This window comes from Chiroxiphia lanceolata, chromosome 5 (assembly GCF_009829145.1).
Source record: "Chiroxiphia lanceolata isolate bChiLan1 chromosome 5, bChiLan1.pri, whole genome shotgun sequence".
Classification (NCBI taxonomy): Eukaryota; Metazoa; Chordata; class Aves; order Passeriformes; family Pipridae; genus Chiroxiphia; species Chiroxiphia lanceolata.
In genome coordinates, this window is record NC_045641.1 from 34,749,269 (window position 1) to 34,766,373 (window position 17,105).

Below are 17,105 nucleotides of genomic sequence, written 5' to 3' on the forward strand. Positions count from 1 at the left end.
GGTCCCTTGACCTTACTGCATTTAATGGCAAAACCAGCTTTCAGGAGAATCTGGATTATCTTTTCCCCTTTCTTAAAGACTTCTTCTGCTGTGTTCCCCCATATGATGATATCATCAATGTACTGCAGGTGTTCTGGAGCCTCACTCTTTTCCAGTGCAGTCTGGATCAGTCCATGGAAAACGGTGGGGCTGTGTTTCCACCCCTGGGGCAGTCAGTTCCAAGCGTACTGCACACCTCTCCTGGTAAAAGCTCTACAGCATAAGGAAAAAATGAAACCTTTCTATCTCAAGAGCGATGAAAGTTTATACCTTTCTCTGCTACCCCTGCCTCGTGCTGTGCTAGATACATCCCCTAATTTCTTCTTCTGAGAGCTTCCAGTTGATGCTCCTGGATGGCAAACTCAGACTTACTGTTGGAGTTCAGCAGATAAGAATGTCTTAAATCACAGCAGAGATCAGGGAACAATGAATACCCAAGCAAATTTGAGACTAGGGAATGCCCCTGATGCTAGTCAGATTCAAGATGAACTGCTAGCCATCCCTTGAAAGGGGATATCTGGTATGGGAAAAAACTAAAAAATATAGGAAGTCTTACTTATATCTGGAGGCTGGCTTTATTATAACCCTGCAGTGTATAAATGGTACCTGTCAGAATGTTCTGAAATTGTTTTCAGAGTAGGATTTCACGTATCTATTTAAAGGTGTGAGATTTTTATGTGCATTCTTTCTCTGAAGTGAAAACCTGCCACTGTGTGTCAAGACACAAACCAGTGAGAAACAGCAAATCATCTTTTCTTGTTCATTGTGACTTTGCTTTTTAGGGCCTTGCATTTTTTTTCACTGAATGCAACAATATGGAGTTCAAATTTATAAACAGATTTTTTTCCCTGTGGACAGGAAGGTAATGACTTTCTCAGTGTCATGCAAGATTATACTTTAAGACTCTTATACTTAAGAATTATCATGGCAGTGCATTATCATGGTGCATTAGAAGGTAAAATCATAGGGTTGTCAAAGCATGTTGCCTTTTACCATACATTCTTGGGTCCTGGGGTGGAATTTGAAGTGAGGCATGATGGAGAAAAAGCTAGTTCAAAAAGCTGATCTAAAATTTCCAAATATTTTTCAAAGTATGATTTAAAACATTCATGACAGAGTAATTTTTGACTGAATCTCCTGGCCTTGTGTTCACCTCATTTTTAATGCTTAACAATCTTCTCTTGCACAGGTATTGTGAATTTCTAAATCTATAAACTGCTTATATATTTATATATATTACTCTTACAGCTTTCATGGATGCAATCCTTATATTAGAATTAACAGTTTTACCATTGACTTAAAACCCTCTTACTTTAGCTTCTATCCTCCACCTGTACTGGTAGCAGTATTGAGGGAGGAAAGAGAAATCGAGGAGACAGGAATCTTAAACTTGGCTACACTGCGAAGAAGAGCAAAACATTTAGTCTCATATTTTCAAAAGGATCATCTAATCCCAGTGCTTGACCACCTAGCTCTAGAACACCAACTTCACTCCACTTGAGCAGCAAATACCCACGTTTTTGAAAATCAAGTCTGACCTATTTGAAGCTGGGCACACAGAAAGGCACAGAATTATGTCTCGAGTTATTAAAAAAGTGCTCTCGATGCTCTTGACTGACTATCCCGACCGCCTCCTGGCATTCCTGACTCTTTTGACTACTGGATTCCCACGCCGTCCAGCTCGACGTGTCCTTCCGGGGAGGGGCGGAGGGATCCCGGGGCGGGAAGGCGCGGGAACCATGGCGGAGTCCCGCAGGGAGCGGGGAGAGGTGGTGGATCTGTGGGGGGGGCTGCTGCCGCCGCGGTGGGCGGCAGACTCGGAGGAGGAGAGCGAGGAGGAATTCGAGAAGGAGCTGCACTTGGCGGAGGATGCGCTCATGGAGGCTGCCGGGCGGGAGCTGGCGGCCGCGCTGCCCCCGCGCCGCGCCGGTGAGGGGCTGCGGCAGCGGAGCGGGGCTGGGCGGGAGGCCGGGCGGGTTTCGGTGCCCCTCTGCGCCCTTCTGTGCCCTGCCCGGCCCGCGGGTCTGGGCTCGGCGCGGGGCGCGGCGTTGGAAGGGAGCGGGCTGGAGCCGGCTGGAGCCGGCTGTGCGGGAATGGCGGCGGGCGCTGAGGGGAGGCGCGTTCGCCCGGCGGCCGCCGCTCCGCACCTGGGCTCACACACCGCCCCTCCAGGGCAGGGCAGATCGCAGCTCGCTCCTTCCCCCGATCGCTGAATCGATTACAAGTAAAGGGACAGCGAACCGAAGTAGGTGATAAACCTTACGTGTGTAGTAGAAGGGGAGTGTACTTTCTGCTTTTCTACGGGCACAGTACTGCAACAGTAAGACAATATAAATTTTTTCTATTTAAAGTAACTTCACACAAAAAACCCGCAATTTTTTTAATGGTATACGAGTGTTGATACTTGACGTTAATGATTCCTGACTTAGAAAAGCAGGTGAAGTTGGAGCAACTTCTTCCTAACAAGAATACTTTATCCTCAAAATTCTTTTTAAAATGGCTGAATTGAACTAGGTAAGAAGGGAGAAATAAATAAGTTGTTACAAACCTAAGAGCCACTCTGGTGTGGTGAGGAAGAGGTCGTGCTGAATGTAGGTGTCCACTTTGTTCTAGTCATAGCATTTAGTCCCCAGTCGTGGATTGAGGAGTGGTGTGTTAATTTTTTTGAGGAAAAGAGACAAACCACGTCATACAAAATCTTAAGAGTTTATTATATTAATTGCTTATAATCTTGGTGGTTTCAGTTCCAGAAAGTATTTGTTATGCAATTGTATCCGAAGAACATGCAGGCATTGTGATGGAATATTTTGTGACAAAACTGTTTAAAATTTAATTGTAAACTTGTCTTGGCATAAATAGTAAACTGTAATATTAAACCATATGTGTTTAATTGGCTTAATAAATTCATACACAAGATTTATTTCTGATGCTTAGAGAAGCAATTTAGTGCTTGTTTCTGAGATTAGTTTCACTTTTGTTTTTAAATACTACTGGAGAGACTGACATCAGGAGTTTATGAAAACCCCTGCTTTACTTTTACTGCTGCAACTTATAGAAAAGACAAAAGTGAGCTTAGAACCAACAAAACTCTTCTAATCAACCCAAACTTTTAATCTTTGTGACTGTCAATTGACAATGGGCTTATTTTCTTTTTAATGATTCAGTTATTATACAGGAAGATGGCACCAAAAAGGAGTATGAAGTAGTTGGACGTTTTCCGTTAGTTGGCCCTTGGTGGAAGGTTAATGTTAAAGCTAAAAAAATTGGGTCTAAGTACTTCGTGCAAGGATATCCGTCATATTTTCTGCGGACTGATATAGAAGAAAACAACCGACAAGTATTTTCACTCTTCCTTAAGGAATGTGACGTTCCTGAGGGTTTTAAAGAAAAATTTTTTACTTGGCTTCCTACGGAGTCTATGCTGAATTTTAGAAATCTTGAAGAAAAGCTAAAACAGTTCCAAGTTTCCCACGTACATCCAGGGAGGAGCCAAAGAGATACCAAGGATTATGACATCTTCTGCTATGTTTCAAAATCAAGTAGGTATATCCTGTGCTAGTTTGATTGTTTTATAAGCTAAGGAGTTGTTTCAGATACTGTGTTCAAGCTAACATGTCTTCATATCAAATATATATTCAACTGAATTCTGAATATGCAGTGATTCTTTTTTTTAAAAAATATTTCCTCACAGTGGGACAACTGACCGATTAAAGATAGGTAAACAGAAGGACTTTCCTAAATTCTTACTAAACGCTTACTAAGTAGAATTGTCTGTGCTAGGGATGCTCCACTCCTGGAAGTGTTGAAAAATGGGTTTAGCGCTACCTACACATGGTGGTATGGCTTTTTAGGACAAATACGTGTTCAGAAATAGTATGCCTGCTTCTTCGTAGTACAGGGGAACAGTGAAGGAGTTCAGTGTAGTCCAAATCAATACTAAATAGTCTGTCTAAGTGTATTTGAATCCTGCCTGTCAGCAGATTGGTATGGCCATGAACAGAATGTGGAAACAGGAGTGTCCCCACATGGAGATAGTTCAGGAGTGCTGAGGGTCGTGTTGTGGGCTGCACTGATGGTGCATACATGAGTTTTCGAGATTCGATCAGGAGTGTGCTTTTGAAGCAGGCATCCCTCTTGTCCCCATTGTGATGCAGTCTCTGAGAGTACTGACTATATTCCTGCTGGATGAAACCCAAACAATGTGTTCCAGTTGCATGCCTAAGGTACTCCAATCCCTAGCATGCATTCAGTCTGTGAGACCAGACTACAGCTGGTCTGAAGCAAAACTTTAAAATAGAGGGAAAGACAAGAAGTCTGAGGTGTGCCTTCAGCATTAGCTCTCTTGTTTTGCTCCAATGATGTGTTTCCGTAACCTGCTCAGGCAGATTGGATCTCTCTGCTGTTGCATGTAAGCGAACGAAGTCTTCCAGTACCTGGCTCACTGGACAGTGTCAGATCAAATGATGGAGGTGACTCTTTTGGATGTCAAATCATGTATAACAGGAGAGTTGAGAGCCTGTGCTAGACTTGAGCTGACTTTACTCCAAATCCCATGTGTAAGGAGAGGAAAATTTTCAGAGTTCTACAGACTTTTAGGCTTTTTCTTCTGTTTTTGTAATGGTGGCAAAGTTCTTAACTGTAGTTTATGGATTTCAAATCTTTTCATGACCACAAAGGGGTGGGAATCAATAGTGGTAGAAACACAGATCTGGTTTGCTGTGAGAGTTTTAACGGGATATATGGGTTGCATTTAATTGAGGTTTGTCCAGTGTGTTCATGAATCATCGGGGTAGAGGTTGCACTCTGTTCACTGTTCTTGTAGCTGGGGAGTTTTCCTAGTATCTAATATAAGTTACTTTGCTACATTTTAAATTTTCTTCTTTCTCTATCATTGGGCAGTGTATGACCCCCTCTCTCCCTCCTTGCTAATTCTGCTATTGTGAATTTTTTTGGTTACCATTAATTGTTATGGGCTTGAGCAGTTTGTTCTTCAAGCCTTCATGGTATTTTTTTTGTGTGGAAACAGTGTATATTGATTCTCTGTGTGTAAATTAAGTACTTGCTTAAAAGGGAAAAGGTTTTATCTTTGCCTTTCTGCAAGAGAGTACATTTAGATGCATGTCATCTGTTTACATTGGTTTTTTCCCAAGGCAGTTCAGGGAAAACAAACTTTAAAATAATTTTAAAAGAATTACAATGAGTAAGAAACTGAAAGAAATTTGAGATGTTTTGGATCTAGGGGAGGCAGAAGGGTGAAAGCCATAGTAGGTTTAAATTACCTTTACAGATATGTGTGTATGTTGCATGATACTTTGTTTATGATGAATGTAGTTGCAGGGAAGGCAGTATTGGTAGCTCTGACTTTTCCGAGGATACTGGAGTTCTTGCCAGTTCTTCTGCCATGCCATTTTTGCTGTCTGTTGGATATGGTGGATTGGCAAAGAGAGACTGAAGAAAGCAATGATACAGATGGTGAGAAGGTAGATTTTCAAGACAAGATGCTAACAAAATTGGAGGAGATATTAAAGAATGAGCCATGGAAACTTGGATTCAGCAGGGTAAGTAATTTTAGGTAGGGTAAAAATAAGGTTTTGTTACATTTGAGCTTCGTTAGACTACAGTGCTATTTTAGTTATGTTCAGTTTATTAAATGGGCATTTTTAGGGCCTAAGCATAGTTCATTTGGAAATGGATGATGTACTGGGCTCAGTTTTAGCAAAGGGTTTTGTTTTTCCAGTTGGTCTACAATAAATTAATCTCAGAAGATTTTTAAAAGTGGGTTTGTTACAACCATTTGTTTACTGTTTTTTACAAGGAACAGAAAATTAAATACTTGAGGTAATTGGGCCAAAAGTAAGAAAGCTAATTAAAAGTTCTCGTTTGTCCCCTTCAGTTTTATACCAGTAAATGAGATTTTCTGTTCCTAATATGTAGAACAGTATCTATGCTTTCATAGTAAGATAAATTTCTTGTTAAGTGATTATCTGATCTAGTGATTTGTTTTTTATAATGGAATTTGCAGTGGTTACTTACCTTAATTCTCCTTTACTGGGCTTGCTGTGCAGCTTTGCTGTTGCACCTCACCTTAGCGCTCCCGTACTTTGGTTGGGAACTGCAGCTTAATAGTTCACAAATATGGTTGGTTATCCCTCTGCTTCAGCTCCCCAGTGTTTTACAGTTGAATGTTCTGAATTGTCTTTAAGACTTCCAATTTCAGAGATTCAGCAGTGTAGCCAATATATGCCAGTATTTCAAATCCTTTCCTTTAAGAGGATTTTCCTCGTGTTCAGTTTGACTATTTCTTGGTGCAGTACGGACTTGTTGCTCTCTTGCTTCTTGTACCAAGGACCTGCGTTCTCACTGCAATTTTTTTGTTGCTTGAAGACACTCTTTAGCTTTTTCTCTTAAGACTGAGCAAAAGCAATTAATTTTTCTTGCCCTCAATAGTTAATCTGTTTTGCACATCTCAGTTTTGCACTATTTTGTGCTAGTGTCTTTAAGATTGTGTATTTCTTGAAGAAGCATGTTCAGAATTGGGTATGGTATTCTGGCTAATGCCTTTCCTCTGCTGTGTGTCTACAGTTTGTGTACCTTTACTTGAAATTGTGCAATGAGGTGTGCATGAGTTCTCCCTAATACCCAGTTTCTGTGTCAGGTCTTTATTTTCAAAGTTCCCGTTTCATACAGAAAGGTGACTGAGAGGAATTACATTCCAGCTTACTTTTAAATATCTTGCTTTCATGTAGTTTGAAAAGCGTAGCCTCGTACGTTATGACAAATACATATATTTGCAAACTCCACCCTCTGAATTGCAATTGGCATTTACTAGGAGGAATGTTATTTAACAAGAAGCTAATATATTCTGAAATAAATATGTGTTTCCTTTTACTCTTTTTGGGAGAAGATTATCTATAAGGAACTGAACCTTTCTTACTGTGAGGCAACGTGGGCCGCCTTCTGTCAATGTGAACATCTCCTCTGGAAGATTCCTGACTTACAGAAGAATGCATTAATTCTCTATGATCAACTCAAGAAACGGTGTAGAGAAATGGGACACACATATGAAGATCAAGATGAATTGGCTCGTTTTGTATCCAAAAATATGTCCACTGAGCATGTTTGGCAATCTCTTGAGTTTTTGAAAGCTCAGAAGGTAGTGATTAGGGAAAAAAAGCTAGTGTTTCTGCCTCATCTTTACAAATCTGAAAAAGACATTGCAATGTATATAGGTGACCTTCTGTCAAATGACACATGGAAACTGGATGCTGATGTGAGAAAGATACTTAACATTTCTGAGACATCAAGGGAGACGGTAGATAACAAAATGAATATTACTGAGGCACATGAAATGGAACATCTGAAGGAAAATGATCCAGACAATCATAACGGTGAAAATCACTTTCCTGAAAAGGAAGTGGAGTCTATGTCTGGTAACCAAAGTAAAGCAGAGGCAGACTTAGATCAGGTTATTGCTATGGAAAAGATTTGTTCTAATCCTGTCACGGTCATAAGTGGAAAAGGAGGCTGTGGGAAGACTACAATAGTTAGTTGCCTTTTTCGTCATTTAAAGCAGATGGAAAAAGAAGTGGAAGCTGCTTCTAAGGACTTTGAAGAAGACTTGGATGCATCTGAGGAATGGAATACATTTGATCATCACTGGGAGTCAGAGAATATGCATGCAAAAAAATGTTTGAATGTACTGTTGACTGCACCTACAGGGAGGGCGACAAGTCTTTTGAGTGAAAAAACTCAGCTTCCTGCATATACACTGCATCAGGTAAGGTTTGGTTTTTTGTTTGTTTGTTTGGGGTTTTTTAGTTAGGTTCTGAAAGACCTTTTGGCGCTGTCCATTCTTGTTTTGAGAAAAAAAAAAGCAAAAAGCTTGTTATTGAAGTTTCCTTATGAAATGTGTCACTTATTGTTTTTAATGATAATGCTTAGGTACAGCTTGTCAGCATTTTAAAGTAAGTGTTGCATTTTGGGGAATCATAAATCAGTCATTTGAAAACATTTACTGTAACTTTGGGGTTTTTTGTAGTTATATACACCTCACACTTGTGCCTCTCTTGGGCATCCGGTCTTTTTAGCTTCTCAGTTTTGTTTTTTATTTTCATTTTAATGAAGACAAAAATGCTTTCTAGGTGGTAGAACTGTTTTCTAGTATTCTGTTGCCTGGCAGTCATACTGATACCAGCACATACATGGAAAGATCAGTAGCCCGGGGTTGAATAATGAGATAAATTTCATTTGCACAGTGTTTTCTTAATTACTGTCAAGTATTGTGGAAATTTTTTTAGAAAAAAATAGAAAGCAAACTAAACTCTTTGTAAATAAACTTAAGTTTCTTTTGTCCTAGGTAGTGAAAGGTGCCAAAAAGACATTGGAGGTGGGGAATAATGCATATAAATAAAAATTATAAAATGTACTGTTGGCTTATTTTATCTTTGGGGACTGGGTAGTTTCCTGTACCCCTTCCCCATGCAATGCTGGGCATTTATTAATGTCAGCAAGTTGTAGTAGGTGTTCTGTTACTGAGCAACCTAATGGCTCGCCTTTTATCCTAAACAGTTCCTGCAGAAAAAAAAAGACTGCATTTCTGTGCTTTTGTGTAAGTCAGTGTCAATAATCTCAGCTAGAAATGTATTCACTGGGGAGGAAAATAAGACTAAATGGTTGAGTCTTCTGGGTCTTTACAGGTTTAAGTTGAGAATTTCAGATAACAGCCCCACATACAACACTAGAAGATACTGCACTGTCTACTTTTATAAGACAGTTTATAGCTGATTAATGTCAGAGCTTGCTCTATTCTTATTTGTTTCTAGATTATCTATAGTTTTAAATCGTGGAGGCAGAGTGAACAGGCACAGCCGTGGAAGTTTTCTGCTGTTACGGTTCTGATTGTGGATGAAGGAAGTTTGGTGCCTGTACGCATTTTTAGTTTAGTTTTAAAACTCTTGTGTGAGCATGCTCAGCTTGCTAAACTTATTATTCTAGGTAAGTGAAACTGCAAATTTAGCGTTATACAATATTTAATAACACACAGTACACAGCGTAAGTATCAGAGTTCCCACTGGTCTCATTGAGTCTCTTAAAAACTCCATAATGTTACATGTTACATGTTCTGTTCTTGGATATTTCTGGTAATTGTAAAGGTCAGATGAGATAAGAAAGTTTTCCAGCTGTCAGTGTGAAATTATCATTATCTCCATTCTCTGTTTAGCAGTTAGCATATTAATCATATGTTAGAAGGGAGATTTCATGCAATTCTTAATGGTAGGATCATCTTGTTTTAATTCAAAAAGGAAAGCAAAGAAATATAAAGTCAAATTTTTATGCTTTCTCAGAGGCTTGCTTTTTGACATGCCATTTAGGGCATTTTTTAAATATGTCACTTTCAAAATGTGTTTGAATAAGATGTGATCACTGTCAGGTTCATCAAGCAGAGGGATTTGCACTTGCTAGTGAAGCATTACTGAGTGAGGAATATGAAAAACTTGAACTACGCTACAACCTGATTCCCTAAGTGTCTCAGGTTCTTGAAAGTGTTATTTCATGTGAATTGCATTAAGGATGTATGTTATTATTAGAGAGTTGAGTATTTATTAATTCCAGGGATTTTTTTTTTCAAGACTGTTTGAAACACATGGTCTGTTATTCCTTCTCACAAACACTAATTTCCATTCTGTTTAGGTGATACTAGACAGCTACCAAGCATAGACCCAGGAAACATGTTGGCTGATCTCTTTGAGGGTCTAAAATCAAGAGGCTTTTCTGTACAACTGCGAACAAACCACAGAGCTGAGTCACAGCTAATTGTAGATAATGCATCAAGGTAGGATATCCTTATGTATGTATGTAGCATTCTTGTAGTAGGCCTGGCCTTTTACCTGCAAAATAGCAGTGATCCAGATTTGCCTCTGTAGTATCGCTTCTGTTAACTTTTTTTTGGTCCAAATCAGTAATGTTGGTTTAAAAAAAAACAACCCCCCAAAACAACAGCAACAAAACCCTGCAGATTTTTCCAGAAGTATGTATACTGGACAAAAAAAAAATGTGTGTGCTGGAATACTCTTGAATTTCATAGGAGGTACTTCACTATCAGATACTCTCTGTTGTTTTCAAATGAGTTGTAATTGCACAAGTGACTTTTTACCTTTTGAAATGGCTTAAAATTGCTTCTCTCTAAAGGAAGTTTTAAAGACATTGCTAATAAGTGTGACAACAGCTAAAACAGACTGTATTGCTTTGAGAGGTTAGATGTCAAGGGCCATTACAGCATAGTTTCTTTTTATATCTTTCTGTATTAATACCTAGAGACTCTAAATGTTTCCAACATTTGCATTACTTTTGTTCTGGAAATAGTTCTATTTCCTGTCAGTACATGATTTCTTTTTTAAAGCTCAGATAACAAAATCTAGGTTCAAGTGCCCAAGAGCTTTTGATGGTTTGAGAATATTCTGAACATTTGCAAGATGTTCAGAACTACTGAGTGTTTTACAAACATTTTTACTTATTTTTTTGGTAGCACTTCTGTTTTACTCCATTCGGCTCCCATGGGAACTCTATGGGTAATATTGAGTATCTGCTGCAGTGCTGGGGGGTTTAGAGAATAAATCACCAACTTTTTTAACGTGAAATTAAGTTATGTTCAGAGGAATAAATTTTTGGTGCATGTAGTGTCGATGACAAAAAATTTATTAGTGGCAAACTTCAGGCTGATGTAGATGATGATACACTGGAATCCTTTAGCTGGAAATAACTTTTCTGTTTTCCCTCCACTGCTCTGGTCAAGAATCTCTCACCGGCAACTGCCTGAATTTGATGAGGTGCTGCAAGTTTCTGCTTGGAATGAGGAAATGCCAATTCTAAGCCCAGAGAAGAAATTTATTCTTATTGCTTTGCCTGCTGGTGGGAATTGTGACAGTATGTGTGTACAGTCAGTTTGTGATCTTGATTTTCCCTTTGGTAAAGCATAGACTGTTGTCTGGAACTAAAATTTTGGGAAGATTTTAGTCTGGGGTTTTTTTATGGGATAAATTTAAATGCTACATTCATAGTTTTGTCTTCTGCCTTCTGTAAGTACACCCAGCAAAATTCATAAATGCAGAGAATAGACTGTAGAGCTCCAGCTCACCAGTTACATTTTGAAGTGTAACTTCCACCAGTGTAATCAAATGGGATTGTCTTTTAGTCGTAGCTGTCAAACCTTAACATATCAAATGGTTCAGTGGTGAATCATTTGAGTAAACAGCAACTGTAACAGGATGATATGCTGGACAGGAATATCCTCCCAGCTCTACGACTGAGTTAGGAAAATGGAAGCAGAAGGGATACCAGTATTTCTTTTAAAATGTTTTGGGGTCAGGGCTAGGACCATTGTTTATTGGGTTTTTTTGGCATCTATTTGGTACAGGTGGATTGAGTGGCCTCTATTTTATATGCATCAAAAAGCTTCAAGGGGGATGAGGAAAAAAATAGTGCAAACATTTATCACCTTATCATACTGTTGTAACATACTTAGCAAACAGAGTACCTAAAGTAGATTTCTTCTGTGAATCTAAGTGTATAGGTCTGTGGCTTAAAAATATTTGATCTTTACCTCTTTAATGTGCTATATCAAAACCTTATTTTGCATGAAATGTGTTCTATGCAGCCATTGTTTAACATAGAAATAAGAATTTGTCTCCTTCCATATTACTCTTGTTTCTCAGATTTTAAAAGTGGGTTAACTGCCTGATGCTTTTTTGGGGGAATATGTATGTGGGTGTTTTGTGGTATGGTTTTGGTTTTTTGTGGAGTGTGTGGTTCTGTGTGGCTTTTTGTTTGCTTGTTTTTTGGTTTTTGTTGTTTTAAAAAGAACTTGAAATGTCATTGAAGCAAAGGCAATTTAATATTAAATTATATTTTTCTTTCTTAAATTGTTCTGCACATTTTTATGCCTTACCTTTTATGTCTTTTAAAACAGATTTGCAAACTGCCATTAAGACTTTACTTAAAAAAGGACCAGGATTGGAAGATGCCAAACAATCACAATTTATTGCTTTCAGAAGGTAATGGAGTATGCAAGCAGACATTGAACAAATCCTTGCTAGCAGCCACATTCTAAAAAACAGCTGAGTGTATTGAGTTGGAGAGACTAGTGGCAATATCATAAAATTACTAGAGAGAACAAACAGGCTCGATGTCTCTCCCCGTACCTTCTGGTTGCCCGCAGTCTATCCATGAAGAATTACTTCATTTTTCTCTGTTCTTAATGTTATTTTTCACCATAAATTCTGCCTTTGTGCTCACGTTCATCTGTATGGTTTATGCTAAAGCAGCAAAGGATGGACTTAAGTGGTCACTTTTGTAGTAGATTGTGAGAGCCTGTGCTGTGGTGTTTGCGAAGAGTGCTGTGTTCTTCAGAAACAGAAGGCGAGAGCTTGACTGTAGGAGAAACCCACAAGATACAAAGAAATACGTGTATTCAAATGTATCCAACTGTGGCAGATGTGAATTCCAGGCTGTGTGGTGGAGTGTATAACCCACTCTCTCTACAGCCTTCTGTCACAAGTGGGAATTGACCAAGTAACAGAAGATACTGGCGTTTTGACCGTGTGTCAAGGGTCAGATTTAGTCATATAATCTGATGGGCATCAGTGCTTCTGCTCTGCAGTGACAAAGGCCTATAGTTTAGGTATTTGGAAGCACAATACTCATCAATTAAAAAGGTGTGGGATGTAGGGCTCTAACATGCATTGAGGAAAGATTGGAAAGTTTAGTAATCACAGGAGCATGAATAGTATGGATGGCTTCACAGAAACACTGAAGGGATAAGTATCGTGTGCAGTAGTACCAATAGTCCATAAACTTGCAGTTCTGCACAGAAGGGTACTTAAGAAAAAACTCTTCCACTTTTATTTGTGAAGAACCTTTTCTCAGTAATTGAAGAACACCCACTATTTCCAGATTACCACTGTGCAAATAAGCGATTTATAAATTTTAGCTAGTTCACCTGTTTGTTGTGGATACTGAGTAACTCCAACATCAATTGTATTTCTCCAATCTGCATTCAGGTACAATATTGTTATTAGTGATTTTCATATAAGATTAATCTGAAATATATTTATAGGAATTTAATCTGCATTTAAAAGTTAAAATCCCAGGTCTTTAAAATGCTAATAAATCTTCTGGCTATTTAATATATTCATAGACAGAAAATAATCTGTCCAGGCCTTATTTTTTCTTTAGTTTTCTTCTTTATCTTAAAAACAAATCTAGCTAATGTAGGTATGCAGTGCAAACATCCTTGCCTCACCTTCTGTAGTATTTAGACAAAACTGTTTCTTTACTGCTCTGTCTTCTAAATTCCGAATCCGCAATTTTTTTAATTGTTAGTGGAAGATCATCAAAGCTAAAAAGGGCTTTTTCCATTATTTATAAATCAATGCTAATGTGACATTGCCTGTAATTGTATGTTTTGTACATCATGACTTTGTTCATGTTTTTGTTTTGTATGATCTAGGCAAGATTGCGATCTAATAAATGAACTTTGTTGCCAACACTATTCAAATCATTTAACCAGGTAAGCCAGTATTTTGCATTTTCCCTGTGAACAATCTCACTTTGTTTTTGAAAGTGTTACAACCAGGCCAAAACCCTAAAATAAGATTGTACAACTTTCAATGTTTCATCTAGATCTGATTATTATATAAACAATTTATAACATAAAGTTTCTTCAGTCTCAGTCTGGACTGTCAACAGTGATAAATTGCCTTTCATTTAAATTGTCATTAAGATTTTAAGTTACTGTTGAATATTCAAAACTGACATAAAAGCAATGTGAAAAAACCTCTCAAGGTTAATTATTTTTTGCCCCTGTATGATTGCTAGATAGATTCTGAGATATTTTTGGAAGCAAGATTTTTGAGCTACTCTATATTACTCGTTTTTACCAAAAGGTTTTACAAAAGTTCAATAAATAAATGTGTGTTATCTTAACTGTTTTGAATATTATTAAAGTTTTTAATCTGGGCCAAGTGAAGAGGAAAAATACTGAGAGATGGTAAATGCATACTTTGTGAATACATTTCTTGCTTTTTCTTTCTCTGGTCTAGAAACCATAAAAACCGACTTGTATTTCAAACTGGGGACAAGATTTCCTGCACACGGAATACGTATCTCAGGGATCTCTTGCCAGGCTGTGGTTTCAGAGATGGTTCTAATGGCCATGAATATAGAAGTGGAGAAACCACCCTCACTACAGAGGCTGCTGAGGAGGGCAAACGACTGTGCAATGGAGATATATTTTTCATAACAGGGGTAAGTCTTTGCTGCAAGAACTTGCACAAAAAACCTCTGGTGGTAACTGATTTGGTCCTTGTTGAATCCCCAGAACCAAAAAATTCACACTTTATAAGTTTAGTCTGTAGTACATACTTAGTTCTGCTAAACTATCACGTGAAAGGCAAGAGGCAAGCTACAATAGAGAATTTAAAAAAAAAACAGCTCTGGGCTTTCTTGTAAAATGTGTTTCAGTTGGTCTGCTTGTGTTCAGTGTAAATACAGTCTGTAAATACTCAAACGTATTGTAACTGAAATGGATAATGTTTTGCATATAGGCAGAAACAGAGTCTTAAGTTAAGAATAAGGCTAATGTTACAGCTGGAGCTCTCCCTGGCAGAAAACTAAGCTAACCTAAAAATACAGCAATAAAAACCTGTATTTTTTGGTGGCTTCAGGGAGTAGAGCAGAGGGGCCAGTGAAATTATCAGTAGTTAGGGTAGGCCCTGTACAATGAAACTATTTTCCTTGAAGATGGTCAGTAAAAGAATAGGGATGCACTGAGTACAAGCTCCCTGCTAAGTATTGTGTTATTTCTCTAGGATGTAGAAATTGATAAACGGCGCTTACTGACCATCAGCAGCACGTACGGCTCCACGTTCACTGTGAAGTATAAGGCACTGAAGAAGCTATGTCACATAAAACATGCATGGGCCAGAACTATTCACACATTTCAGGTAAGAACATAGCAGCTCTGAGCTGTATTTTCATGTGAAAGAGTCATTAACTTTTCTGAAACCACAATTCCTTGAATGCAGGATAGAAAATATTCTTGAAAGAGTGTCCACAGTTGTCCCCAACTTCCTCGTTCTTCTGTCTTCTTTTTTTTAAAAACTATTTACTGGAGATCTTGCTTTGAAATGGCATTCTTAAACATGTTTCAGGGTTCCGAGGAAAAAACTGTTGTGTACGTGGTTGGCAATCCTGGCCGTCAGCACTGGCAGCACGTGTACACTGCCGTGACCAGGGGACGCTGCCGTGTCTATGTTGTGGCTGAAGAGCCGCACCTCCGGAGAGCAGTCACTAACAAGAACGTGCCCAGAAAAACTCGCTTACAGAGATTTTTGAGAGAGGCAATTTCAGAAACAAGCAGCTGTCCCAAACAAATGTCCTCTCCCCTCATGAAGTGCCGGCAACATCAGGAGCTCGCGACTTGCTCTGTTTCTGCAACTCAAGGTGCTCCTGACCCAGCTGAACCTCAGAGTGACCTCATGAAACAGGAACGGTCATCAGTTCTCAATAAAGAGCAGACAGGCAGTTCGCAGCAAAGTCCTTATAAAAGACAACAAACTCTTGAAGCTGAAGATGCTACAAAAATACCCCCTGTAAGTATCTCCTTACTGAGGAAGTTTAGAACAAACTTTTGCACTCTTACCACCCCACAAGTCACCTGGTACTGGTATGATCGTTTTACCCTTATTTATTTAATAATTTTCAAGATGATCAGTAATTGGTGAAGCAGTCAAATTTGGCATATCTCTTCCCAGAGTAATATGACTAATATGAAAAAAAAAGTTACAATGTCAATAGTAGTAAATTTATACATCTTTTTACTCACTTGAGTGATCCATTGGCCAGCTTAGTCTATATTAGCTTATTCTTTGTGCACAGATGTCAGTAGTTACATGACCTGCTGTGAAAGATTTATATAAAACATAATCATTGAAGTTGATTTTTATGCAATCAAACCTACTTAACAGATGCTTTTTTTTCATTATATCTAATTTCTGAACTCTGTCGTAGAGCTTTTTTTGCAGATGCTAATATATTTTAGGTCTGGTTCAAACTTGGATAACACTTTTGTTTTGTTCTGACAGACAACAGTAGCAGAATCCCCACTTGGATCTTCCAGACTTAGGAATCTAACTTTGGGACAACCAGCTCCTAGGAAGCTTTTCAAAAGCTAACAAACAATTATTAACTGTCCTCGTTATGAATCTTTATTGAACATTTTACGTTCAAGATTTTTGGAACTTGAGAAGCTGAATATGCTGCTGCTTTTCAAAGGGTTTCCTGTTTTTGCATATTCTGTGAAGAACAGCTCGTTTTACACTGCGCCTTTTACAGTTTCGGTGATCCATTTTTAGTATATTCATGGGTGTACTGGTCATCAAAAAAATCACATAATTCTTCTGTTTTGGTGAAGAATGAACTTACAGGTCTTACAGGATTCAGATGTTCCCGTGAAAAATACATGAGGATGTATTTTGATTTAAAGACCCTTAGCTTTCCATACCAAGATTTATCCATCTCCTAATGCTACAGCATTGATAAGATGCTCTTACTCATGTGCCAAAACTTGTAGTTTGCTCTTGAGTAAAAAAAACAGTTTACAAAGGGGACGTTAGGTTTTTCTAATGTGGTAGATTTATGGGCATGAAGCTTTGATGAATTATGGCTTTTAATCTTGTTATAAATAGAACAAGAAAGTTGCAATCAGTGACAGAAAATTTTCCCCACTTTGTACTTGAAAGAGATGTAGAACTTGCTATTGCTGCTTTAGCTAATAGTTATATGCTGATGATGGTCTTGTAAGAGAAGAAAAATTCCAAGTCAGAGTCCAAATAACATTCCGCTTTCAACTTTTTCTTGTGTACTGTGTGACCTGCTGCATTGTAATTTTGAGATTAGTAAGCTGAATGTTAAACCAAAACAGCAGACACATTGTACTAAAATGTGTCTTACCTTTAACTTTTTTTTTTTCTTTTCACATAGAGTAGGGAAAAGTATACTACAAATATAAA

At 38.3% G+C, this 17,105-nt stretch overlaps 1 protein-coding gene across 1 annotated transcript; it reads left to right on the forward strand.

The window, feature by feature from the left end:
- The first annotated feature begins 1,778 nt into the window (after positions 1-1,778).
- Positions 1,779-17,103, forward strand: HELB (DNA helicase B). The gene is made up of 13 exons (XM_032687529.1): positions 1,779-1,968; positions 3,204-3,578; positions 5,371-5,597; positions 6,944-7,816; positions 8,862-9,033; positions 9,730-9,871; positions 10,832-10,962; positions 12,005-12,089; positions 13,544-13,603; positions 14,136-14,340; positions 14,904-15,038; positions 15,246-15,686; positions 16,179-17,103. The coding sequence occupies exons 1-13, from the start codon at positions 1,779-1,781 to the stop codon at positions 16,266-16,268; spliced, it is 3,126 nt and encodes a 1,041-aa protein (XP_032543420.1). The 3' UTR covers positions 16,269-17,103.
- Positions 17,104-17,105: the final 2 nt, after the last annotated feature.